Here is a 27,213-nt window from a genome sequence, read left to right as displayed (position 1 = left end):
CCCGGTGCAACGTTCGCAAGTTTTCTGTAAATCGAAGGCTATTGCAAAGTACAAGGCTCATCTGGAGAATGGAGACACAAACTCTTTGCCTCAAGTGTGTGAACTTCAGGAGAGCTGAACCTCCCAGCAGCGACAGCTGTGACGTCCCGAGCACCTGGGCCGGCGTCTCGTGTGCCCGACGCCCGCCCGAGGCCACAGCCCCGGCCGCTGGCCCGGTTCTCTGTGAGACACCAGAAGCTACAGGTTGTCTGTGTTCGCAGGAGCGGCCAGGGGCCCCTCGGGAGTTATGACGGAGTAACCTTTATGTTTTTCTGCAACTTACGGACTTTTTGCTTTTAATCTCATGTTATGAAAGTTTTAAAAAGAAGACAAGCCTGCACGGAAGGAAGACTCGGAAGTGAGCAGCCACCAGGCTCGGGAGGGGCTCGCGGGCTGAGCGCGGGTCGTGGGGCAGGCCGGCCTGTCTCCCAGACACACAGTTAAGCTCTTTGGGGAGCATTTTGGGGATTAAACCTGAAGCAGACACCTCTGCTCACACTGTCCTTCCTGAGGCCCCAAACGCTGAAACTTCCTGAAACCCTGGAGCTCTCGGCCGTGAAATGAGATTTTTTTCCACAAGTGACAGGGCTCTCTGTCCCCCCCTTGAGAGGTGGCCTGGCCTAGTTCAACAGAAACATTTTTACATTACCACTGTGAAATCTCGGCATAAAGCGCCCCTTTGTCCCCCCATTATTTTCTCACAAATACAGTCCATTGTCACCGCGGCTGAAGTTAATCTGATCAGCATTGGGACATTTAACTTTTATGTCCGGTCAAAAGACTTGTTTCATGCTCATTTGGGGCGTTCAAAGGGGATGATGGCCAGAAAAATAATGTTGCTGGGGACAATTCGGGGCGGTCAGTTTCCCAGGGAGAGGCGATGTGATGCGGCCGCCCACGGCTTCCTTTGTCACCGCAGGGCGGCCATCAGTCAGCTGTCAGCCTGCTCAAAAGCCCTCCAGTCTGAATGTGTCTCTTTCGGCCGTTCCCAGAACTCGCCTGGCTGTTCTGTGAGCCAAAGAGAGGCCGCTGGTCCCCAGGCAGAGGACGCTCACCGCTGCAGGTCTGGGGTGCTTGACCAGCCAGCCACCCGCTGTCCCCACAACCTGACTCCCGGCGCCGACTGCCACAAAGCGGGCAGCGTGCCGTGTCTTTCCTGGCTGTGAACACGTCCACGCATCCTTCGGCCTGGAAGCCTGGGTGGCCGTTGTCACGTCTGATTGGAGCCCAGCTGGAAGGGCACAGAGAGCAGACCCGACAGCCTGGTCTCCCTTAGGCACGTGAGGAACGGAGCAGCTGAGGTCTTCCGTGCTGGCTGTGCGGCCTGTGGTGGCACCTGCGGTCTCAGGTGTGGCTCTCGGTGTAGACGGAACGTGTCTGTTATTATAATGCTGCCTAGAGAACAGATGAGAACGACAACTGCTGACGAAGCTCAGGCCGTCCAGCTGGGCGCCCAAGCCATGTCTGAGGGGCCGTGCGTGCTAGGAGGCTGGCAGTGATTTACTGAGAAGCACCGACATGCTGACTGGGGCCTGAGACCACCCATCAGCCCCTGGCCCCCGCCTCGAGAAGCAGCCATGCGGGCTGGGGCCATCACAGCGCAGACAGGGAAACTGAGGCCCAGGCCAGCGCCAGGAGGCAGCCCCGACAGGCGTGAAGCTGTCCCCGTCCCCTCGGGCCGCCACACAAACGAGCACAGACTTGGTGACTGAAACAGTCAGGGCTCTGGGGGTGGAGGTCTGAGACCCGGGAGCCAGGGGGCGGCAGGTCAGGCGCTGAGGCCCCCCCCTCTGCTGCAGACGGGGACTTCGTGCTGCGTCCCTACATGGTGGGGAGCGCTCTGCTGTGTCACGAGGGCAACGGTTCCATCAGCTCAGGGCCCCGCCCTGTGAGCCATCAAGCCTTAACCACCTCCTTGGAGGCCCATCTCCAGGACGATCACATGGGGTTAGCGCCCCAACGTGTGCAGCTGGGGACACAGTGCCGTGTGCACCAGGACCTCCGGCCTTGAGTGGCTGGGAAGGAGGCGGCCTCTCAAAGAAGCCTGCGGGAGGGTGGATTTTGTAACGCGTGCCCCCAGCGGGTACTTCCTGCCTGCTGTCTCCGTGCTCTGCCCACCGAGGCTGTGGCTGTTGGCACTGTGACCTTGAGTCTCGAGTGGCTGAGGGGTTGTGTGTCACCCGTTAGGGACTGGGTGTGGTCATGGGCACAGTGGGCGCTGTGTGCTGGGGCCTCGGGCATCGTTCACGGAGGGCACACGGCCTGCGTGCGGGTCCGCGGGCCGGTCATTGAGGCCCCCGGGGTTCATGGCTGTGGGGACTTCACCTGACACCCAGGGTGTCCCCAGAGGGACACTGGGGTGTTTCATGCTGACCCTGACACTGGCTCAGCTTCTGTCAACAGATTTTTCCTTTTGCCTTTGCCTGTGGCCTCTGCCTCAGGTGTGTCTGGGACAAGCCATCTTAGCACAGGCTCCCTGGTGCTGGCCGGTGTCAGGCCCCGGCGTCTGGCCACCAGGGTGGGGGGCTGCCGGCCCCCCAGGCCGGAGCCTGCGCAGCTGCGCCCAGCACGAAAGTAGCCTGTTGTTTCCAGGAAGGGGAAAATAAGTTGGTCACTTTACTTAAAGCAGCTTAAACATATGTTTCACACACCATTTAATTGGATGTTTTAAGCTTAAAGGAAACCTTTAAGGAATTTAAAATGTTTTGCCTAGTTTGGTAATTCCTACTGTGGATGCTTTTGCTATTTAAAATTGTTGGGCAGAGAATGTGGTCTCTACCAGATCTGAAAAACAAAAGCTGATGTTAGTCAATTCTTAATTATATATAAACTCCATTGTGTTTGGTGGTTAAAAATGAAAAAGGAACAACTCTGGCGTGTTGGAATCACAGAGGGGACGACTGACGTCTCATGGCCACGTCGCTGTCCCAGGCCCAGCAGCTTCTTGGGGTGAGAAGCCCAGTGGTGGCCCCGTGGGGCGACCAAGCTGGAAACGCTGCAATTTTCTGAGCCGCAGTCAGTGGCTCCCTTTCGGGATAGCCTCGGTCATCGGAGGTCTGTAACCTGCAGCTTGGGGCACAAGCATGTCCAGGCCCGGGCAGGCCTCTGTGACGCAACAAGTGTCACCGCAGTTTGTCACATAATGAAATCGCCTGTCAAAACAGAAAGACACTCCGTTTTCAAGGCCCCAAAAATTGATTTTTATGGCTGTTCTTGTAATTCCCTTTTTGAATTAGGCACACGATATTGATGTGGGCCTACTTTTTAATCATAATAGCTCCTGACAAGGTAATTAATTTTAAAACAACTCTTTTTTCTCCTGGTCCAAATGGCACTCTATTGAAATTAAAAGTGAGAGCCGGAGGCCGCAGGCCTGGCACTCAGGCGATTGCCTCGGGCTGCCGGCCGTCCAGACGGCCTCGTTATTGATGTGCTCAGGCCATTATATCAGAAGGAACAGGGCACAGAAATATGATCAAGTTTAGGTTTTTAATGACAGTGTTACAAGGTTCTAGATGTGCCGATGAAATCGCTTCGCGTCATCGCGGGCCTGGCCCGTCTGTCACTGTCACCGGGCACTCTTCTCAGAGGCTGGGCAGCACCCCGAGAGGCCCAGCCCTTCAAGGAAAGTGTTGGGAAGGCCGGGTTCTCTCTGTGAACTCTGGAGGCTTTTTAAGTTGATTCAGTCCGATATTAAATCTGAAATTGGTTCATTTTTAAAACAGGAATTTACCTCAGAGTGGGTTCACCATATAATCAGCCGAACAGTCGTTTGCTTCCTTGATTCAGAGTGAGGGTGGCAGCTGCCTGCGTTTCTCTGTGGTCTTTGATTTCCTTTCCATCAAAAGCGAGGACAGTCGCGCACGCTCGCCACTTCCTGCCACGAGAGTAAACCGGTGTCCTGCACCTTTCAGCGTCCGTCCGAGCAGAGCAGCCCTTCCCTTAGAGCTCAGGTTCAGGGCCGGTGTGCGGGCTCGGAAATGGTTAAGCGCGGCGGGGTTCCGGGAAACACCCTGGGACCCTGAGTGCTGCCTCGCCTTCTGTCCTCAGGCCTTTGCAGGTGAGGCCCCGAGGACGCGAGGACATGCTCGCTTGCTTGGCCAGGCGGCCTGGGAGCCTTGCCTGTGGAGGTCGACTCAAGGTCGAGGAGGCAACTGACAGCAGCTGGGACGGGGCAGCGAGAGCTGGGAGGGAGGGAGAGAAGGGGGCCCCCAGTTAGGGCCCCCGCCCCTGGGTGTGGGGCCCGCGGCCACCCAGGGCCATGGCGGAGCTGCGTGGATTTGCCCACTCCTTGAACCCAGGGCCGCAGCCTGGCAGTACTCGGGCCCCAGCTCAGGGGCAGGCAGCTGGCTGGCCGGGGGTCAGGGCTGGGCTGCATCTGTGGGGGGGCAGAGAGTGATGGGAGTCCCAAGCCGGGGGGACAGGCTGCGTAGGCGGTGGGGCCCTGAGGCGCCGGAGGGTGAGGAGCCCGTGGCCGCCTCACACGAGGGGGGATGGGAAGGGGCGAGTGGCTGGTCCCGGGCACGGTGGCCAGTCTGTGGGCTGTCAGCGTGTCTGCCTCTACTGTCCCCGTCCCCGAGCAGTATTTCCTCTACAGAAAGATTTCGTGTTAAAACAAGTCAATGAGATTACTAGTCATCTGCACTGTTAATAAGTTTGTTAAAATATGTCCTTTTTCTTTAAAGTAATGTATAAATTAAAAGTTATTCCAATTAAAAAGGAAAACAAGAATGTGTGTGGACTTTAACTGGATGACAGAGCAGTTGATATGCAAGAGAAGTATGAAGATAGCTGAGTGGTTTTTAAAAGAATTGTTGACAAGAGGGGCTTCCTTATAAAAAGTCAGATTAGCTAAATGTACGGGACACAGGACACACAGAAAAGAAGAGAGTCTGAAAAAGACCTGTGTGATTTGGGGGATTTTGTGCCGTAGGAACTCAGGGGGAAGAGGATTGTGTGTTTAATAAATGATGCAGATCAGTGTCCCTCTGAGACCCCTACTTCACACCAATTCCAGATGGATTACAGGCCGGAAACTCCGGCTTAAAGACAAAGGAAGGGGACCTGCTCTGAGTGGGGCCGGGGAGGCCTGCAGAGACGCGGAAGCTGCCAGAAGGGGAATTGATGTATTTGACTGCATGAAAATTAAAACTTACGCATGACAAAAGATGCCATAAACAAAATGAAAAGGGCAGCCACAGACTAAGAAGAAAAAGGATTAATATCATGATTGACAGGGAAACTTGTAGAATTCAAAAAGAAAACGGCAGTGTACTAAAAAGAAAAACAGGCTCCAAACAAGTAGAAACAGAGCAAGTGCAGATTGAGAAGATGGTCAGAGTCGCTGGTGGTCACGCAAATTAAAACGAAAACAGCATTTTCCCCTCAGATCACACATGTAAAATCGCATGTGGCAGATTCACCCTCACAGCCACGCACGTGTGAGCCGCAGCCGCTGGGCCGCCTGCCGGCTCGTGGAGCCGGACCAGACAGCTGGGTCCAGGGGCAGGAGGCGGGGTCCTCGGACCCCCGAAGATGCGGCACCGGCTTCGGAAGGCCTAAAGCACAAGACGAACCTCCTGTCTCTCATCTTTTATGTCTCAAGCTGATGAATGCGGTGAGGGAGGCCAAGTGGGTGTTAAGTGCCTGAGTGCCCCGCGTCCACACTGACAGGCATGACGGGGTGCTGGGGCGTGCCCGGTCTCGAGGTACCGGCAGCTGTGAGGGACAGCTGAGGATGTGCCCTGGCTTTCTCCTGCCTAGTACGCTGGACTTTCGAGTCCATCTCGTGGTGCAGTCTGAGTGGGGTTCCCTGGGACCCCACCCGCAGCTCTGTCACAGCCAGTGTGTCAGTGAAGCCACAGCTGGGCAGTGAAGTTGGGAAGCGTGGTCACCAGACTTTCCTCCCACACAGATGACACGTCTGTTTCGCCGATTGACCTGTTGGCATCAGGAGTAACTGGCCAGAGCAGCGGTGGTCGTTAATGGCGGGCGGGTGGGGGCTGGGTGCGAGCAGTGCCGCAGCATTCTTGTCCTGAGGACCGAGTAAAGGAGGCCACTGCCGCGGCCACTGTCAGATGCTCGCCACGGACACGCTTTTCAGGGGGAAAATCTTTCTGAAACAGTGTCATTGACTTAAAATACATAGGAAAACTTTTAAGTGCAGTAACATCTGGAAAAAGGGTGCAGTTGCTGTTACCTTCTAACTTGAAAACATCTAAATGCGGATAATATGTAAACACTTGCAGAGCAAGTTCCAGCATCCTTCCCCCACTGGCAGGAACCATCCAGAGGCCAGGCGGAGGCGGCTTGGGTGGGCTCAGGGGGCCACTGCCCACCCACCCCCTCCCATTCTGTTACTGAGCATGCTCGCCCCGCAACCACCCAAAGCGTGGAGACAACACTGTGGCTGCCTTCTGAGGAGAGAAAGCTCTTCTGTGTGAGTTAGGTCCGGAGGACACAGGAGGCTCAGACTTGTCTCCCCACCAGGCAGGGTGCGGTTCTAAGGGGTGTCAGCACTGGGTCTTCCCAGACAGCGACCTGCCCCATCCTGTGGGTCGCTGCGGGGAGCAGTTAAGGGCTCACAAGTGGCACTCGCCCATGGGGTAAACATTGGCTTCATGTCTTGTCAGAAGCTAGACCAGCCTGAGCTGGCTCTGCAGTTAGGGTTCCCGGTCCCCCACCGCACCTGCTCCCCGGCCGCTTCTCCGAGTCCTGGCTTCTCCCCGGTGCAGGCTGCGGTTCCCTCCAGGTGTGGCTTCACGCAGCCCTGGCCCACTTGACGAGAACACGTGGGCAGCACACGAGTGTTGGAGGGAGCCCTGTGCTCACTGTCTGGTGGACGCGTGTGGCCATGGTCGCTGTGCTGTGTCGGGGTACAAGCCTGCCTCCCCCGGGAAATGGTAGACAACGCGTGTGGGGAACGTGGAGGACAGAGGCCAATGACCCAGCTCTGGCGGCCGGTCGGTCGGCTTGAACACACTCAGTAACGCGTCTCCCCCTCTCCTCCCAGGATCATTGACCAGCGATTCGAGAAGGCGGCCTACTTTGTCTTCGGCGACTTCAACTTCCGACTGGATTCCAAGTCCGTGGTGGAGGTAGGTCCTGGCTCGGCCCCGCCTGGAGCCCACACGCGCTCCCTTGTGTCAGGAAAAGCGGCCCCAAGCAGTGTTGTCCTTTCCCACTGGTTACGTTTCAGGCCAAAACTCCTAAAAAAGAAATGTCTCCCTGTCAAAAGGGGGGCCACTGTTGGGCTCAGAGATGATTTGGCGTGCTCGGACCTCCGCAGCCATTGCTAACGGCCAGAGTGCGTCATGTCCTGACGTGAAAATTCCATTGTCAGCAAGTGTCTCAGCTGCGGTTTCCGTGTTGCACATGTCTTCAGAGTAGTTATTCTGTTTCATTTAATCAGTCGTCAACGTTACTTAATCTTTGGGAACTCAGAGGCCGGTGTGTCTCCTGGGCGCACCCACAAGACCAGGGCCAGGGTTCCCTCGGGAGCCTGGCGTGGCGTCCCTACTGAGGAGCATGTGCAGACAGAAACCTTCCGCCTGGTGACTGGCATGTGGCTTTGAGGCCGGTAGGCAGGGCTCAGCGTAGGCCTGCCCCATCCCACCTGTGTGACCTTGGAGTGTCACCTCCTTAGCCAGAAAGCAAGGCCGGTGGCCCAGGCACAGGGGCTGGCTTCTCTGTGACAGGGTCCACTCTGGGCCGGTGGGGCTGGGGTCACGCGCGGCTGGTGGAACTGGGGCCAGCGCTGGTCCCCAGCTCTCTGGGCTGTTAGACTGCAGCTCTGACGTCAGCTCTCAAGGCGGCAGGCAGCACAGGGGAGACCCCACCACCTACCACCTGCACCTGCACGAGAAGGCACAGTTGTCATCCAGGCCGGTGTCACCCAGGCAGCTGTACGTCAGGCAAGCCCTCCAAGGGCTCGGTCCAGCGCCTGGCACAGGCTGGATGGTGCACGTGTGGCGAGCACGGTGGAAATAATATGAAGAACTGATAGTCCCTCCAAGTTATTATCTTCCCATTAGCAGTCTCAGTTACAAATACCATCAGACATTAATCTTCCGTCTTCGGTGGAAAATTATTTCTTAAAGACAGGCTGAACAGGCTTTTGATCATCTCATATCTCCCTTTGGTTGACAGAAATGAGTAATGTTGTATTGAAATCCTCTTTTTAATTTAATTAAGCTGGCGGCACCTCACCAAGCTAGCCTTGTGTGTGTGTGTGTGAACATTTGGATGTGTTCACAGACCGTTGGGAGGGCGCGGCCCCTGAGCGCGGGTCCCCCGGGGGCCACACAACCCTTTGGTTCTGCTGTTCTCTCCTCAGTTTGAGGTTGGAGAGCTAATCAGCCAGGTAGCAGAGACCCAGGCCCTGTGCCCATCGCGTCGAAATCTGTCCTGGTGCCCGACACCGTTGGGACCCTCGGAGCCTGGCCCCGGAGGAAGGCCGCTGGGGCTGGTAAAACCACATTTTTAGGAGCTCTTGAGTCCCTGGGCATGGGTCAGTTTTGGCTGGTACTTGGAACCAGTGCTTCTGCTGTGCCTGGAGCAGCCGTCCACCCACCTGGAGGGTCTCCTTATAGAAAAGTAAAGAGGGACCCTCAAAAGACCGAGACCAATCAATCGGGAGCCGCCTAGCAGATTGCATGTCAGGAAAAGGTCAGAGACGTTTCACAGTGGCCTTTTCTTCTCGACAGAACAAATGTCACAAAAAAGGGCAGAGCTCCAGATTCGGGTCACAGTTGTCACAGGTGTGCACTGTGTTGAGCTGGGCATGGGGCCAGTGGGCAGCGGGCCTCGGGGGCTCCCATCTGGGTTGCTGGTGCAGTTGGGGCAACTTGTCCGAGAAGTCGTGAGTTTTCTTGTTCGTCCTGCTGGGAGCTCGTGTGCTGTCAGGAAACGTGCACTCCTGTGGGGGCCGCAGCCCGTTAGTGAGATACGCTGTGCACTTTCATTTGTCACGACTTATCTCCCACATCCCCCTTTCTCGTGACGTGTCACCTTGAGCAGCCTAGCCTGACCTCAAGGATTCATCCCGATTTTTAAAGAAAGGTGTCTTGCCACTCAGGTGATTTCAGCAGGTGGGCAGTGCTGCCTGAGATGCAGATGGACCTGCCTCAGCCACTGCTCCTGGGCCGTGAACACAGTGAGGGAGGGGCTGCCGGTGGCTGGGCTGCTTGGTCCTTCTGTGTTTGGGGCTTGGGACCTACGCGTGTTTCCTTCCAGAGTGGGAAGCTTGACTTCCCACCCTGCCCGGCCACGATGTCGGGGCCGATGGCAATGGGCCCGCAGCCCAGCACCCTTGACCCAGGAAAGGGAAGCAGAGACCGAGGGTGGACGGAGGTGGGCGCCAGGGAGATGAGACAGGTGCCAGCACGTGCGTGCTTCCTTCGTGAGCAGAAGCATGAGACCCTTTTCCAAAGCAGCCAGCACACGTCACCTTGAAAATCCCAGTGCAGAGCAGTGAGTGAGTTCCGATCAGCTGGCGCTCAAGGGGCCGTTTGTGAGCTGGCAATAACTCCTGAGAGCGGGCACGTTGTTTCCACAGTCGCTAAGGGGATTTCAGAGTCCCAAAGCCACTGCGCCCCTGAAAGCTCCAGACCAATAAGCATCAATATTTAGTGGGTGCCTAAGTTTTAATACATTCCTCCAGCTGTCTCTTCCTGCCCTTCAGGAAAATGAAAGCATCTTCATTTGATTGCTTTTCCGTCAAAATTAACCGACAAAGATAAGGAAATTTTGAAATGCTGTTTTTAGTATATAATTCACACAAAAAGCTGATTTTGAGAAGGAGCAGACAGCGCGCAGTGGCCCCCTCCCGCTGACCCCTGCGGGGGACCCTGCCAAGGCGTCCCCCACCCTCGTCGTCTGCGAGCTTCCCCCGAGTGTCCGCCAGGAAGGTGGGGCGGAGCCTGTGCGAGGCTGTGGGCGGAGCCTGTGCGAGGCTGTGGGCGGAGCCTGTGCGAGGCTGTGGGCGGAGCCTGTGCGAGGCTGTGGGCGGAGCCTCCGGAGCTGGGCGGCGGCTCTGCTCACGGTCCAGAGGCCGTGGCGGCTTCCGAAGTGCGGCGCGTGCAGGCGGGCCTGACCCGCGGGGGAGCCCCGCCGCTGCCTCTGCCGGGTCCCCGGGACGCGCGCCCACAGCCGCGTCTCAGAGCTGGCGGCCGCAGCACCTGTCACAGGACCTACCTGCCCACGTGGCCTCTCTGCGCCGTTAGGTGCTGGCCGACCACACACCTGACAGGGCTTCCTCCTTTGCTGCTGTTACTCGGGCACCTTCAGAGAGCGGGAGGAGAGGCAACAGTTTTCAGCAGAATCATTCGCTCTAAACAAATGCGTTAATTTTTGGATGGTTCACATCCACGTGTTTCTTTAAAACCTATAGCGAGATGGCTGTTCACTCGACAAATAAAACCTTTAATTACATTTTTGCACAGTTTGCTATGTAAGCAAATCAAACTACCGGAAATGATTTTTATTGCAAACATATGGAATAAGGTTTTAGCTTAGAATTTTTTAGGACCATTTGATCAGATGAAGACTTTGCCTCAGGAATTAAACGCTATTTTCCCCCTCGGTGGCATCATCAGTACGTTCGTCAACTAGTTATGAAAACCCCACGGGGCACAGGAAGCTGAGAGGTGTCCCGGGGCGGGGGAGGTGGGAGACCACAGCCCTTGTCTTTCCCAAAGTCAGGTCCAGCAGTTCCTGGGAATTGTAGGCTGCCAGTGGGGAGGACACTGTGCCCAGCACAGCGCGTGACGTCCCTGGCCCCCCACCCTGTGAAGGGCAGACAGCTGCTCTGCCACGATGCCATGTCACCTCTAAGGTGGCCATGTGTCTGCCTCAGATGTGCACAGCCTGTCAAGAAAACAATAATTAATTTCATAAGTGCTCTCAACACCGGAGACCTGACTTGTGCAGGAGGAGCCACGTGTGGTGTCCTGGGCTCCGGGGACAGTGACCACAGGCTGGGCGGCAGGGCAGCAGACATGGGTCCTCTCACAGCTCTGGGACCCAGAAGTCCAAAGTCAAGGCGTCCAGGGCCGGCTCCCTGTGGGGGCTCCAGGGGCGAGTCCTTCGCCTCTTCCCGTTCCTGGCGGCCCTGAGTGTCCCTGGGCGCACGGCCGTCGCCCAGGCTCCCCCACTCCCTGTCCTCACTCTCTCTTGTGAGGCCCACCCCAAATCCGGGATGATTCTGCGTCGAGACCCTTAGCTGAGTCCATCTGCTCAGACCCCACTTCAAAGTCAGGTCACGTGCTGAGGCCTGTGGGTGTGAATTCTGGGGACGCTCTGCAACCCACTAATGCCAGTGACACGTCCTCCCCCCACTGCGGAGACTGAATACTTCCTGGAGAACACGTTTTTGGCCAAAGTGGATCTAAAAATAAATTCAGTGAGAAAGACCCAATTCCTCTTGAGATTAGTTTTGGTAGCATTAATTAAGCTGCCTATCAAGTACCGAGTTTTAAAATTCCAGGAGGCACCTCTTGTGGGAAATCGGGGCCTGCTCGTGGTACGGCCTCTTAAAGGGATTCTAACTAACAACAGTTACTGGAGATTTTGTGGAAACCATAGAAAATCTGTACAGACTTCCCCAGGAGGCTGAGTCAGGCAGGAGAGCAGTGGTAGGTCCTGGGAAGACGCGAGGAAGGTGTTGGGGGACTTGGGAGACGGCCGACAGGCCTGGGGCTGGACCACGCTCAGCCTGGCCTCTGACACACTTCACTTTCATTTTCATTTTCTTCCAAATTGACTGTTTGATTAAGATTGACGGGGAGCACCAAGCACTGCTGCCACATGTCCCCTCCCAGTGGGGAAGGTGCAGAGCCTCGCGCTGTGGCCCAGGGTGGCCGTGGCTTCAGGCACCTTCCATCTGGGTCACCTGAAGGCCACGCCCACGTCACCCCCGAGGGATCCCTGCAGGCACACCCCTGAGACACCTGGGATGCTGGTACCCCTGTCACAGCTCTCCGCAACACAGACGTGACTAGCAGCATTTCTGGGCTGCACCCCCAAGGGTGACCCGTGACAGCCGCAGTGTTGTGGGGACAGCCGTGGGGGGCGAGCCGCTGCCAGGCCTCCTGTTGGCCACGCGTTGACACTCTGCCTCCCCTGCCTGCGGCGGGAAGTTGAGAAAAAAGGAGCCCGCGGTTTGGACAGCCCAGGCCTCTGGGCAGAGCGGCTCAGCTGCTTTTCAGCGCCCCCCATGGGGCATTCTCTCCTTTCTGGGCCTGGGAGGCTGTGACACTGTAAGTGTGTCACAGTGTCACCATCGGCCACTGTAAGTGCTGATGTGCCTTCGTCATTGTCCAGGGAATATTTCCTGCATGCCTGGTGGGGGGGCCAGCGCTGGCCTCAGGACAGGGGTGGACGCAGGGTCCTGCCAGCCTCGTGGCAATGTCCCTGGGTGCCAGGAGAGCCTGGGTGGTGGTCTGCCTGCCGGTGGCACTGCCCAGCTCCCAGCAGCCTGGGGGACGCTGTTGAGGGACACAGGCTCTATCTGCCTGTTCAGTTCCACCTTTCAATTCTGCTCCAACTCCCTAGAGTCTAAAAAGCAACATAAGACAAAGTTCCCCCGGGAGCTGGCAGACGCCTTTCTCAGAGGCATTTCCGTTTCACAGGACAGCTGTGCTAGGAGCCTAAGGGGACCCTTTCTGTGGGTCTTGGTGTCAGCGAGAGGCCAGCAGGGCTTGTTGAGGGACGGGGCTGCTGGGGGCGGGGCCTGGATGGGGCCAGTGCCCTCTTGGGTCTCAGACGCTGTTCCGGAGGCACCACTGACTGGCAGACAGTCTGTGTGCACAGGGGGGCGCAGCCCTGGGCGGGCACAGGTGTGGAGTGCGCTTCCTCTGCCCCACCTCGCCAGGGGCTCAGCGGGCTGTCTGCTCTGTGGTGCCCCCACCAGCCTGGGTCTGCACCTGGCACTGTCCCTTCCTCCTTCCGCTGGGTGGGCAGGCAGACCTCCCTCAGCAGTGACTCCTCTCAGGATGCCCACGTTTCGTGCCTGCAGACCAGGTCCTGGGGACAGCAGAAGGGCCACACCAGCCTCCCCTCTGCGTCCTTGGGAAAGGCTGTGTTCTCAGTTTGGGCAGGTCACCCTGCAAGTGCTCCAGTCACCCAGGGCAGCATGACAGGTGCCCACGCATGTCCTAGCCAGTGCCGTCATGTGCTTTGTAAGAAGGCTGAGGTGTCGGGATGGGGACGCAGCATACTTGCTTGTCTGGAGGTGGCAGGTGACCTCCCTCTTGAGGAAGAGGGCCGAGGTTACGTTTTCGGCTCAACTAGAAGCCACGCCTGGCTTTGGTTTTCCTTGCTGAGCGCCCCCTGGAGCGGCCAGTCCAGCCTTCTGGTCCTGGGCACTGGCTACGCCTAGTGGGGACGATTCACAGAGTGAATTCAGCCTGTCTCAGACAGGAGGGGCCCGTGAGCAGAGGCAGTGTCTGTTCCCCTCCAGTGCAACGGGAGGCCCCCGCGGCCCAAGGTGGAACCTGCCGCCGTTCGTAGGGAGCCGGGCTTCCGGTCCTGCAGTCTCGCCCGGCACCAGCCTCAGACAGAGGCGCTGCATGCGAAGTGAAGACTGTCCCCCAGGAACTGGCAGCTTCACATTTCAGATGCAAATTAATACAAACGTGCTCACAGAGCAGAACTGAAACGATACTGTGATCAAATGTGGCACCGCCTAAGCCATAATTAAAACATACACAAATTAAACACGATTACCATGTGCATCTAAGGGGCCGTGCATCGTGAAGCTGATTAATAATGCAGCCCTGCTCAGCCTGCTGGCAGGACCGCTCAGAGGGTATGTTTTATGCCTTGCGCGGTGGCAACTGGCAGCTGGGACGCTCAGCTGGCTGCAGTGACAAAGAGTGACAGCAGTGCCAGGCGCTCCCGTCTCTGTGTGGCCCGGCCTCACGCCCACCTGCCGTCCATCACCACCCAACACTGACGGTGATGGATGCGTTTTGGAGGCTGGTGGCCGTTTTTGACAACCGGTTGCCAGTTACTGACAGGTTCACGTGTGTTCAGTTGCCAGGTGGGCCCGCTGAGAAGCAGGTCCTGTGAGGGGCTCTGACTTAGAAGCAGCGGCCCCTCTGGGAGGCTCTCGTCTGCAGGAGGGGCGCCAGGCACTATCCCAATAGCCGGGGCCCCAGCACTGACCCTGCCGGCGGTGACAGGGCAGACGTCACGGTGCCATGCGCGTGGGCCAGGCCAGGCCTCTCGCATTGGGAGCTCCATTCCCAGACCACAGACCTTCCTGCAGCCCGGCCTCCTCCCCGCAGGGGCGCACCAGCATTCCAGAGGGCACAGGCCCACTCGGCGGGAAGGGCAGAGCCAGGTCAGCCCCCTGAGAACCGCCCCACCGGAAGGCTGACATGAGCTGACACAGCTCCACACGCCGTGCTGGCTGGCACCTGGTGTCCGGTCACCCCAGACCCCGTCGGCCCATGGACGCAGTGGGCACGGGCCAGGCCAGCCTCCACCGTCAGCTCCCGCCAGGGGCACTTGCGGGCAGGGCAGTGGCTGTGTGCAGATCTGTGAATGTATCACTCCTCGGTCAGGGGTGCGCCTTGCTGGCCAGCCTGGCCTGGCCCTGCCGAAGTCCCCACGAGACCAGTGAGTGGTGGGTGTCGGGAGCCCCGGGGCCCAGGCAGTTTGCCGAACACGAGGCAGATGAAAGGTGCCACCCAGCTCCACCCACTCCCGTGGCCCCGGCAAGCGTCGGTAGCCGTGGTGTAGGCAGTCGAGTTGGAGTCAGCGTGGGCAGGTTCGTGCTGACCTCCCCGGCCCAACTTGCACGCTGAGCGTCCTGGCGGCCGTGGCGGCCTCCCCTGCTCTGGACGCTCGTGCAGAGTGGACTCATGAGGCTGTACTTGTCCTGCTGGGCGAGGCCAGGGCCGCCTGAGGGACCGTGTGAGGCACGTTGGCCAAGCCAGACTTGTCTGTTTTTTTGCCTGGTTTTTTTGAGTCTTGGTTTGAAACAATAGAATTATTGAATTAAGTCGTTAAGTCTATTTTTTAGTTACTCTTTTAAAACAAGAGACCTTTATTTGGTCTGTTTTGATATAGGTCCTGTGACAATCAACCAAAAATGAACCATAATTTTATGCCTAATTATGATGACTGTCCCGGGTTTTACTTGAGGGGATTTTCTTCCAGAAAGTTTGCTTTACAAACATTAGCCCATGTTTCCAACTGGTAGATTGTTGTCAAAAGAATTATTTCCATAATTATAGAAAAAGAAAAAAGATGAAAGCATTCGTGACTCCCGCCCTCGCCTGCTGGAGGAGCTGGAGCTCCGGACGCCTGCCCAGCTCTGCTTGCTGGTCTGCAGCGTGTCTGTGTGTCTGCTGGGCGCTGCTTTCTCGGTCCCCTCAGGGCTTTTAGAATCGGAGCAGGTGCCCCGTGGGGCGCAGCGCCGGGTCGTGCCCGTGCCGCGTCTGTGCCTTCACGCACACACCCCACCGGGCTCCGCTGTCGCCGCCACCACACCGCTCTGGCCAGTGGCCTTGGCCCCTCGGAGCCCGGCAGCTGCTCAGGGGAAGGAAGTGATGGGGCGGGGTCTGTGCGCTCCCCTCCCTGCTGGGCCTGAGCCCTGGTGTCAGTGGGAGCCTGAGGGGCAGGTCACCCCAACCGGGCCCCTCCTGGGAGTGCCGGTCCTGGGAGCCGGCCCTGGACCAAGCTGTGCGCGCCCAAACCCCCGCTGGGCGGGACTCTGAGGACGCCCCACGGCCCCTCCCAGAAAACAGGGCTGAGCTCTCCTGGCGTGAGCGCTCCGAAGCGCCGCGGGTTTGCACGGCGTCCGGGACGGGTGCCCCCGTGTCGCCAAGATGTCGGGAGTGAGCGGGAGCGGCCTGGGGACAGCACATGAAAGGGTCTTTATGGGGTGTTGTTGTTCTGGACAAACAGTGGACAATGCAGAACAAAGAGGGAGAGGCCGCCCCCGAAGCTGACAGAAGCCTCGTGACAGCGCCTCCCCTTAACTGCCGCCGCCCCCAGTCCCCGCGGCCGCCTGGCCGCCTCTCGCCCCAGTGACGTCAGCGTGTTCTGGCCGCAGAGACTTTCTCAGCAGCCACGAAGAGGTCTCCCTGCTCCCTGGGAAACCTTTGGGAAAGGTGGGCCTTCCCTGGGGAGTCAGAGTACAGGAGAGGGTAAGGTTGGCGCCGTTCCTGCCGGAAGCAGCGGGCACCTTTCCCGAGGGCAGAGCGCTGACCCCGTGTGCTGCCTGCTGTGTCCACCCCACTGCACAGCCCTCAGGTCCCCCCCCAGGCCGGTCTCCGTAGCGGGCACATCGCCTCACCCCCAGCCAAGGAGCCAGTCCTCAGGGCGCTCCCTTCTCAGGGGCTGTGTGTGCTCCCGCACGTGACAGTAAGGAGGCTGAGACACCGGCCAGACTTCCCTTGCGATCACGTGGACGTACGTGTCGCTTAGTCACATGCTCTGTCACCAGCTTCGTGTGGCACCGGTGTTGTCCTGGCCGTGCTGAGTGGAGGCCGCTTGACTCTGTGAGGCTCCCAGCGGCCTGTGCAGCAGCACCGTCCTCAGGGCGACAGACCTTCACCCCAGGCCCACCGCACTCGCCCCAGTCTCTCCAGCCGTGTGCACCTCTGTCTGCTGAGCAGTTACTTTTCGGGGTGCAGCCTGTGTCCACCCCAACGGGGACGGTCAGAGAATTCCATGGGGTCCTCCTGTCAGAGCACCGCCCCTCAGATCACAGGTGGCCAGTGACCAAGGGGAGCGTTAAAGCCCCTGACTCGCTCGGAGTCTTCAGCTAAGGGACTTCCTGACTCGCATCCCCGTCCTGCTCCTTGGATATGTTTAGGACTTGAAATAATGCCCGGGGATGTTCGTCACCAAGGGAGAGTCAGTCACCGGCTGTCACGCCTGTCTGGTGTTCCCAGAACTCAGGCGGGAGTCCAGGGGACGAGGATGTCTATTGTCACGACCGATTTCTGATTCTCCGAACCCTCGTTGCAGTCCCAGCACTGAGGCTGGAACTTTCCACGCGGCCGTTGGCAGGAGCAGAGTGTCCCGAGGTGCCGCCTCCGGCCCCTTCTCTCTGGGGTGCCGCCTGGCACACTGTCCGTTCAGGGAACAGCGTCCTGCTGACTCACTGGCACACGCGACAACAGGACACAGCCTGGCTGTGGGTCAGCGTTACTGGGAGATTTACTTGTCGTGTAAAAGACCATGCTTGTCCGCTAGAGTGAGTTCTGTTTTCCACAGTCACTTGGAGAGTTTAGACTGAAAAGGTAATGATGCTCTGTGCACTTGTTGGGGCAAACCTGTGCACGGTGCTTGGGCTTCTTTGCAAACCATCATTTAGAAATTCTTCTGCTCCTTCCTTTGATCCCTGCTGCATGACAGACGTGAGGTGGGGCTTCTATATGTAGCCCTTTTGTATTTTTAGACATTTTATGGCTAGATTTTGACCAAAAATAACAGGATGACAAGAACAATGGGGCAGTGGTAGTTTCCTCCTCACGCCCTTGGCTGGCCGATTTTCCAGTGAGGAGCTTCTTACGTGGTTAGCAGAGGTCACCGCACGGCGGTCACTTCTGGGGGCAGCTCAGCGGTTTCCTGGGGGCGCGGGGAGAAGGGAGACCCCAACTCAGCTCCAGAGAAAAGGGAGAGCAGCTCCCAGCTGGGACCTGCCGAGCAGGCCGTGGCCTCAGGGGTCCCTGCTGGGCACACAGTGGGAGAAAGCCAGGGTCCTCATGCCGAGAACTCGGCGCCCCACAGCCTGAGGCTGCTGTCAGCAGTTGTTGGCTTTGACCCAGTAGCTAACACTTTCTCACACACCCCCCCCAGCATCTTCTGTCCTGAGTGTGGACATCGCGCTGGGCCCTGGGTGCAGCCAGGGGCCAGGACATGCTGGTGGCAGCAGAGATCGGCCCAGTGTCGGCATCTCCAGGGTTTGATGGAGAAGCTGTGTTCCTGGAAGGTGACGGGCACTCGGCTGTGTGCCTGGGCGCTGCGGCCGGGAGCGAGGCTCTGAACCGGCCCTAGTGTGCCAGCGGCACCCAGGCGAGGAGCTCACACCTCTTCTGTCCCCCATTTCGCTTCCTGGTGGATGAACCCAGAGCCAAGTCCCGTGTGAGTGGACAGAGCTCAGGGAGGCCCCACCGGAGAAGACCGCCGTGCACCTGCGTGTCCCCAGGCTCATCCAGGCCCCACGCCACCAGCCCATCACAGCGTGTGGCACACGCCGTCCTCGCTGACCAGCTCCAGGCTCTGTGCTCGGGGACGAGGCAGCACTGCCTGGGGAGCAGGGCCCCTCTGATTTCTGGAGGCGATTCCAGCCTCACCCCCGCCATTTGCGAGTCGGCGCAAACAGCCAGACGTGGGCTAGTCAAGTTCCTCCACGCGTGGCTTTGCTGTCCTTTGGTTGTCTCTGGTTTTTAGGGACGTCTCAGAGATGATGGCACAGGTTCCATCAAGAGTCCTTGCCGTCTGCCCGCTCGCTGGCCAGAGGAAGCGCGTCACCCAGGTCAGCGCAGCCGGCTGGTCCTCCGGGCTTATCCTGGGGGCTCCATGGCCCCTTTAAAAAGCTGTTGAAGACACTGGTTTTAAAGCCATTTCTTTACAAGCTTTTTCTTTCAGAGTTTCAGGAATCGGTTCCTAGAACATCTGTTTGTGGCTTAAATCAGCACCAGCCAGGCCGGCCACTCTCCCTCCCTTTGTCCCCTCGCCTTTGTTTCTGATTTCATGCTCTCAGGGGGGCTGCATGTTTTTCTGCGTGAAGTTGTCAGAGGGATGAAAGGTCTGGAGCGGGGTCACACTTGGAGGGACGGCATGAGAGGTGCTGAAATGTGTCGTTAGGACCACCCACCAGCCCGGCCCAGCAGAGGCCAGCGCGCCCTGCAGACACACCTGGAGCCAGCTCTCAGAGGCTGGGCCCCCGGCACAGGAGCCCCCGTGCCTGCACTGGTTCCACCTCCGAGAAGCGTCGGATGCTCCCGTCACCTGCCTCACTGCCCACACACCCTCACCTAGGCGCGCAGGGACACACTAGGTGCCCCCCGGCCCGGGCCTGGCATGTGGGGACCCCTTGAGAGTGCTGCTGCCTCCGGCATGTTGGTCCTTGGGAGACACGTGGTGGGTGTCGGGGGCGCTCGGCCGCTGTGCAGTGACCACAAGGAAACCTGCCTCTGAGATCACTGTCCCCACCAGGCTGGGAGCTATACCGGCTGTTGTTAGCTGCACAAGGGACGAAGCATTGCAGCCTCTGCGTCTAGAAACAGCGATTAAGATGAGAAAACGCGGCCGTGTCTGTGCCCCCCGCTGTGCTCAAGCTGCCTGACCTGGCCCCTGCGCCTGACAGACACGTTAGCTCTACGCTCGTGTGTTTTTGCTGAGTCCTGCTGTGATCCTTACAAACACGGACCACATCTTGGGGCACGGAACCTGTGGGCAGACTTTCTAAAGGAGGCAGCTTGTCCTGGGCGCTGACACCCTCCACGTCCCCCAAACCGGGCTGTTAGAAAGGAGATAGGACTTTCCTGCCTGGGTCCCTAGGGTCTGTCACGCAGCGTAAGGTGTCAGGAGCTGAGCAACATCACACTCTCCCCCTCCCCGTGGGCACAGGCTCCTGTCTGCCCAACAGGCATGGGCAGCGTGGAGGGGCTTGGCTGTTAGGGTCCAAGAGGCTCTGCGTTTAACAGGGCTTGTACTTTGTGGGAGCGTTGGTGACAGTTGGTGGGGAGGGGAAGGAAAATGGGGCAGATTTAGCCCCTGGGACAAGTGGGGCCAACTGCACACGAGCACCTCCAACCGTGGGGTGGCTTTGTGTGACTCAAACGATGCAAAGGACACAGGCCTGGGGCCTTCACGCCTCACCAGGGACCCAGACTGATTAGAAACCCAGGAACTTTGTCACCCATTCAGCAGGTGGACGGCCTTGGTGACGGCAGTTCGTTAAATTCCAAGAGAAAAACTAGGCACTAGGAGTGTCACTCAGACATGCTGGGCCACGTGTGGCTGTTAATAATGAAACGCATCTTAGGTGGCTCGTTAAAAGCAACATTCAGGGTACTGTTTCCTCCTTTCAAAGGAGAAAATCCCCCGGGGAAGTAGGTGAGGAGAAAGGTGGGACCTGCACGTCCACACATGAGTGGACAGACGATTGAAAGGGGGCGGTCTGAACACTTCTTAAAGTCCGGTGACCGGTGACAGAGGAGGCTGAGGGAGGGTGTGGGGGAGGGCCCAGGGCCGGGCACAGGCGGCCCCAGTGTGCGCCGCCCCGCCCGCGGCCAGTCAGATGTTTATCCTTTGGGGGCCTCCTGAAGAGGCCAGATAAAGCGATTTTATACAAAGTTTTCAGCAGATGCCTTTGGGAGAAGGACCATGAATTCCCTGACTCGGTCCTGGGCGGCTGCAGTGGCGCCTGGCTGCCAAGCCCTGTCCCATTCAGGGAGCCCTAAGCCACTTACACACATTAGCATCTGGATAGAGCTGGACCTCCTCGGCCCCTCTGCTCCGAGGGTGCCCGCCCTGTCCTAATCCTCACCGTTTGAAGACAGCCGGACTGATTTGTGACACCGGAGTCGAAAAGCCACTTTGGGGGGCTTGACCCACTGGCAGATATGTGCTCTGAGTGTCAGAGGAGTGAGCTTGGGGTGGCGGCTGCCTCCCCGCCCCATGCCGGGCGGTGCGAGTCCCTCGTCCCCTGCAGCCCTGGACGGGGTCTGCGGGGCTCATGTCCAGGGCCTGTCGCTGGAGTGGCTCTGAGCCCGGCTCCCCAGGGAGGGCTTCGCCAGGGCCGCCCAGAGGGGTGATTCTAAACAGTTGCGACTGGTTGTTGTGTGGCAGTCGTCTATTCAAATAAGCATCATCTAACTTCACGGAGGAATAATTTACATGCAAACCACAGCACGGTTCCCACCAGGCCCACCGTCCCGGAAGCCCCGCGCTGCCTGTGCCCCACTGCCACACCTGCACTTGTGGGTGAGGGGGCTGCAGCCTGTGACTTTGTCAGGGGAGCAGCAGGGCCCCCGTCCTGTGAACACTGAGCACGGGCGTCTCACAGCCCGTCCAGAGGCCACTTCTCCTCAGTGCGTGGTCACGCTCAGTGCCTGTCCCGCGCCCCCTTGGTTTCGTGTTCTGAGCGCCCCACCGTCCGCGTTGACACACGTCTCGGAGCCGTTCTGCTCGCGGGTGAGGGACCCTGGTGGCCGAGCGCAGTCTGCTCCCACCCAGGCTTAGACCAGAAGTTTCTAAACAAGCCTGGATTTCATTTAACTTTGAGCCAATCAGTTGGTGGCCTGCTGTCTGTGAACCCAGCGTGCCAGGCGAGCCTCCCAGCCGGGCAGCGTCCCGCGGGTCCCTCAAGGGTGACAGTGCTTGCCCCTCCCTTTCCCTCAGGCGCCTGGTGCCCCGGCCCCAACCCCCAGCGTGGCCTCTGTTCTCCTCAAGTCACCCCCAGCCCCTGTGTCACTGTCTGGGCCCTATCCAGCTGCCTCCAGCCTGTCCATGGGGTGGGGACCCCACCAGGTGGGTGGTGACTTCACTGTCCCTTCCCTCCTCCACTCAGGCTGTTGTTACCAAAGCCTCCTGAGACCTTCCTGGGTCAGAGCCCACGCAGCTCGGCCGAGAAGCCCAGGGGTCCCCAGGTGGAGCAGGGGACAGGGGCCACGTTACAGCCCACAGCACTCGCCCAGGACACTCGCCCAGGACACTCGTCCAGGACAGGCCTGCCTTGGGCTGCCGGTCGGCCAGGCTCCGCTCCTGCCGATCCGCTCTGGGGCCCTTGACACGGAACCCGGGTAGAGGAAAGCGCGAGGGCCGGGAGGGAGGCCAGGAACCGAGCTGACCGCTGCAAGGCGGTGTGGCAGCCGGGCCAGAGGGCGCTCCCCGGGACTAACCCCTTCGTGCCTTCCGCAGACTCTCTGCACGAAGGCCACGGTGCAGACCGTCCGGGCCGCCGACACCAATGAGGTTGTGAAGCTGATATTCCGCGAGTCAGACAACGACCGGAAGGTAACACCGCAGGCACCGCGCCGTCCCGAGAGGGGGCAGAGGGACCAGGCACTGGCGTCTGCTCCCAGCCGCGCTGACGGCCCCTGTCGCCTGCAGGTCATGCTCCAGCTGGAAAAGAAGGTCTTCGACTACTTCAACCAGGAGGTTTTCCGAGACGACAACGGCACTGCGGTGAGTCCTGCTGTCAGCCGCGTCACCGATGCCCCTGGGACCACGCGTCCTCGGTGCTGTCACGGCCCAGGGGGCGGCTTCTGAACCCCCACCCCCACCCCTGGACATCACAGCAGCGTCTCACCACTGATCTGCTGCGAGGCCTCCCCCACCTGTCACGCCAGGCAGCTTCCAGGCCAGGACTCCTCGACTCAACCTGAGTGTGTCCCCTTCCCTGTCCCCTGCCTCTCACCTGCTGCAGGAGCCCCTCAGCCTGGAGCCGGGCCAGAGGCTTGTCACCCGCCCACAGGGGCTTATCAGCCTGGCATCCTGACCTCCTCCCCAGGCCTGGCTCACTGCCTGCCAGTCAGGGCACCCGGGTGACCTTTCCCGGGCAAACGCTCTGAGCACCCTGTCTGGGGACCCTTCCCTCCACACCAGCCAGTTCATCTCCCCTCCTCAAGGGGCCTGGTGAGGATGACTGTCCCACGTCCCCTCGGCGCCCACATTCGGCAGGGCCTGGAGCACGTGGGGCAGAGGAAAGGCGGGTCTGGGCACTGGCAGTGGCGGGAATGTCGCGTCGGGGAGAAGCGCCCAGAGATCCGTGGTGCCACCCTGTCCCTGGGACGCTGTGTGGCCGCCTGAGCTCGGAGGGCCCCCAGCACAGAGGCCACCCTGCAGAGCCGGGTGCCGTGAGGCTGCCAGGACGAGGAGAAAGTGGACATGAGGGGTGGCACTGGGGCAGCCGAAGGGCCAGAACATTCCAGAAGGAGCGAGGAGACTGCTGAGAAGGCGGCCCCGTCGCTCGAGGGAGAAGCCAGGCCGGAGGCGGGCGGCGCAGGGAGGGGACAGGAGGCGACTGCCCACACCGGCGGTGACGTCACGTGTGGGACATAGTCACCCTTTTCCTCTCTTAGCCTTTAGAAGATGTGTGACGACCATTGGAAATAACAAGTATTGTTATATTAGAAGTAATAATTCTTACTTCTGTATTTATTTAGCTTATGAAATTGTTCTTTTTTTAAGATTGAAGGAAATTAGTTTGAATATTCAGGAAAACTTCTGACTTTGATTCCAAGGTGAGAAAATGCAGGAGAGTTGAAGTAGAGACTAGATCCCCACGTGCCCCACTGTCACGTCAGGGTCTCGTGTGCTAAGGCTGGTGTCCCCTGTGGCGTCTCCGAGAGCCAGACCGCCCACAGCGCCTGCGGAAATGGCGGCTCCGGGACCTCGCGGGCTCACACTGGTGTGTGTGCTGCGGGGGGCCCTCGGCACGTCAGGGCTCAGCCTCCCTGGCAGTCACATGCGGGAAGCGGGGTGGCCCAGCCCACCCCGGGGGGCAGGATAAATGGCCCGCTGAGCCATCGGCGGCAGCCTCACCTCCATGGTGACACGCGTGGCACCACGGCCACCTGAACACACGAGCCTCTGCAGGACGGATGTGCCCACGCCGGACGCAGCCCCCCAAATCCATCGCATCCTTCATCACCCACCGGTCTTGTACCCGTCTGACAGAAGTTTAATTCAGGCTGGCTCCGGAAAATAATTATTGTATTTTAAGAGTAGTAATCACTGGCCAGGACATGATTGAACGTGTCCATGCCTATTGACTTTTTCTATGATTTATAGCTTTGTTTAGTCGATATTCCCATCGAAATTGTATAATTAATTATAAGTGTGGCTGTCAGGCTGCAGGATGGAGTGCCCTGGCGAGGATTTGCAGAGATTAAATTTTCCTTGGCTGTCCCGGCCGGCCTGGGATTTCCACAGAGCTTGGCCTGTGGATGGAGATGTTTTCTGTGTGTTTAGCAGCTGCTCGAGCTCAGGGCGCATTGATTTTCCAGCCCTTTTTCTTTATCAGCGCGGTGTCTCTGCAGTCACAGTGGAATGTGTGCAGCCGGGACAGTCCTGACAGATACATACGATCCGCCGGCCGCTTTATCATTGTCCACACACGCCCTGCGCTGTTTTTCACTTTGTAATCAAGAAGAATGTTTAAGATACATGCGAAATTGGTTATCATGTTTGTGAAAAATCTCAAAGAGATACAAATTATCGTTTCAACAGAAATGCGACATAATTTCTAATGAGAAGCATCTCACATCGTTCACTGCCCGCAGCAGTGCTCCCACCCCCATGGTTCACGCAGGCCCTGGAGCCCCCGCCACCGTCTCCATGCTGGTCCCACCGCGGGAGGGTCCCGCCAACCTGTCAGAGCCAGACAGCGGGGACAAGGCGGCCCCGGCAGCCAGGCTCAGGGTCTGATGGCCCGTTTGGAGTTTATAAATAAACTGTAGCATGCAGGTTTGCATGTTCGTGTAGACGTGGGATTAGCCTCTGCTTCCCCCAGCTGGAAGGTCCCAGAGGGCAAAGAGCTGTCTGGTGTCATCTGCGGCCTTTGGCAGCGTGTCCAGCACAGTCCCTCACTGACCGCAGCGGACTTGAACAAGTGCGTGTTGCCTCGGAGTGAGCTCTCATTACACAGCAGCCCCACGTTAACAGACGGCAGGTCACCCGTCCCCGGGCGCGTCTGCTCAGCCGCCTGCCGTCTGGTGGGGGGGGGGCGGTGTGTGGGATGCGGCAGCGACCCACCGGACAGGCGGGGGGCGCCATCAGCGCAGGTGCCCTGAGCACCACCATGCAGAGGACGGGAGAGATGGCAGGGTGCCCACCACAGTCACACCTGGGGAGGCGCTGGGCAGCGGCAGGCTGAGGGAGCTGTCACGCGGAGCGGGCTGAGCTCCGGCTGAGGCTCCGAAGGTCTGCTCCCGCGGCCGCGTGCGCGACTGCAGCTGGCGAGCTGGGCCGAGCTGCTGTCTGCGGCCTTCTCTGGGGCTGGGTGCTGGGCGCACTCGTGGAACTCCGGGCGTTTCCTTCACAGTGTAAGGAACAGTCCTTGTAACTTGTGAAGTCACATCCTGAGTATTGGTGTTGTGAGAGCCGGTGTCCTTGTCAGCTCTTTCTTACCTCCTGGAGGGCAGGCCCCACGTGCACGGTCGCCACTAAAGGCCCCTACAGGTAAAAGCCCACTGAGGACTGCCTGCCGCCCCAGATGCAAAACGTGCAGGGACACAATGCAGGCAGGATGGACCTCACAGTCACCAAATTGCACGATTGATATAAATTATAAAATGTTTAAAGTGAAAGGATCAGAAACATAACTGAATGCCACAGCCTGAGGAAAGGCAGGCAGAGTAAAAGCCACGCAGAGCCTGTGTGAGCAGCGCTGCAGTGAGCCACTCTAAGGGGGGGCTGGAGGGTGCTGGGCCCCGGGCAGCGCGGAGGGGCGACCCCGAGCCAACCACGGTTAACGGGGCCACGCAGTGAGATGTCTGGAAGGTGGATGACATGAGGCCTGAGCAGGACGCGTCCGCGGGGAATGGCGGGACATGAATGCAGAGAGGAATGACCTGAGGAAAGCATCAGATGACCCTATGAGAGTGACGCTGGCCACAGGCTCCCCAGGCGGCGACGGAGGACAGATGACAATGGAGGGATTTGATGGAAGAGCCGAAAACGCAGCCCGATGAGCAAAATAAATCGTATTATACTCGGTGGAGAGAGTGGCCCTGCGAGCAGACCCTCAGGGCCCAGGACATGGCTCGAGAGCAGGCGAGGGGCAGCGGTGAGCACGCTGGTGTCGGGTCTCAAGCACGCTCCCTGGACCCCACGTGTGTGACAGTGACACAGACCTCAGATCCAAGCTTCAGCCACTGCTGCAGGAGGTGACAAGCGCGCGCGGGACCTACTGTCCGGAATGTTTCTTCTTCAGGAGTTAAATTTGAGAGAAATGAGCTCTGGTGACTCTGGCTGGGTCCAGCAGGCGCTCACCCACCTGCACGCTCCCCCGTGCTTGAAGCACATCGTAGCCGTGACAGGGAGCTGCCCCCGGAGACTTGACTGGGTGGCCCCTGCACTCTGGGGGTCATCCCTTAGATGCCTGCACTGGTCCCTTCTGGAAAAGCCTGGCTCCTGGTGTCAGGGCCCACTCAGGGCCTGCTGTTCTCTCTGGTCTGGAACGGCTGGGAATTCCAGCTCCAGAATGATCTCGATAAGCTGTGCGTTTGCAGACGTGTGTGTGTGTGTGTGTGTGTGTGTGTGTGTGTGTGTGTGTGTGCACGTTTATAGACACATGTAATGGCACATGTAAGTCCAGGACCTGTGCAGACGCCACGTGCACACCTCCCCTCGGCGCATCTCACTCCCCAGACGTCCCTGCGCCCCAGCTCCACTGAGGGGCTCAGTTAGAAAGGAGCTAGGGCCCCCTGTGCAGAGGCAGCAGACCACCTGGAGCTGTGAGAGCCAAGCCGCCTGCATCCTGCCTTCCCTCCCTGCACCCCTAGGTGTGCACCCCCAGGCCAGGCGGGGTGTGAGGCTCTCTGTCAGGTGTCTCTGAGGATGCGTGCGATGGAAGTCAGGCAGCTGTGTCACACACGGTCCTGCGTGTGCAGAAGCAGCTGTGGCTTACGTGTCTTGAGGCATGAATGTCACGAGCAGCTCCTGGTAGAGGCCTCAGCTCTGTCCCCTGTGACCCACCTGCAGGGGACCGGCCCCGGGGTCACTGGCCAGGTGCAGGCGCGCACAGCGGACAGGGCTGCAGGCAGTTGCCAAGGCAGCAGCCTGGCACACTGTGTCACGGCACTTCCCACTGCATGCTCCGGGGGTGACGGGTGAGGTGGCAGCGAGGGGAGAGGACACATGTGGCTTTGAGGGGAGCCCCTGCACGATGCCCTGTGGGGCGTGCACAGTCGGGGTGTTCTTTGTCAGCTTCCTAGACAAGGCTTGCGCTGCTTACTCTGATTTAGTTTGTGCAAAACAGGAGCCGTGTCCCCTCCGTGGGACACTGCCTTAGCGTGAGGGCACTGCGGAGGTGGCACCCATGCCTGCGTGCCAGCAGAGTGAGGCGGCCGTGCGCAGCGGTCAGCAGTGGGCAGTGTGATGCCTGCGGCAGAGGCACTCACAGGTCCCTGCGGTCACAATGGGCAGGTTTCTGGGACTTCGATGGGCCACCTCTCGGTGCCCCTGGAGAGACAAACCAGT

The 27,213-nt window shown here is 59.0% G+C and overlaps 1 protein-coding gene across 3 annotated transcripts in view; it reads left to right on the top strand.

The window, feature by feature from the left end:
• The window catches only part of INPP5A (inositol polyphosphate-5-phosphatase A), a 179,988-nt gene that overhangs the window by 128,748 nt on the left and 24,027 nt on the right, over positions 1 to 27,213 (top strand). For all 3 annotated transcript variants that reach the window (XM_019644118.1, XM_019644116.1, XM_019644117.1), the window contains 3 exons: positions 7,052 to 7,136; positions 21,928 to 22,023; positions 22,120 to 22,194. In XM_019644118.1, coding sequence (XP_019499663.1) covers positions 7,052 to 7,136; positions 21,928 to 22,023; positions 22,120 to 22,194 — 256 coding nt within the window. The remainder of the gene's footprint in view (positions 1 to 7,051; positions 7,137 to 21,927; positions 22,024 to 22,119; positions 22,195 to 27,213) is intronic.

Source organism: Hipposideros armiger, unplaced genomic scaffold (assembly GCF_001890085.2).
Source record: "Hipposideros armiger isolate ML-2016 unplaced genomic scaffold, ASM189008v1 scaffold_85, whole genome shotgun sequence".
NCBI lineage: Eukaryota > Metazoa > Chordata > Mammalia > Chiroptera > Hipposideridae > Hipposideros > Hipposideros armiger.
Note: the sequence above shows the minus strand (reverse complement) of the source record. Positions and strands in the feature narration are given on the sequence as shown.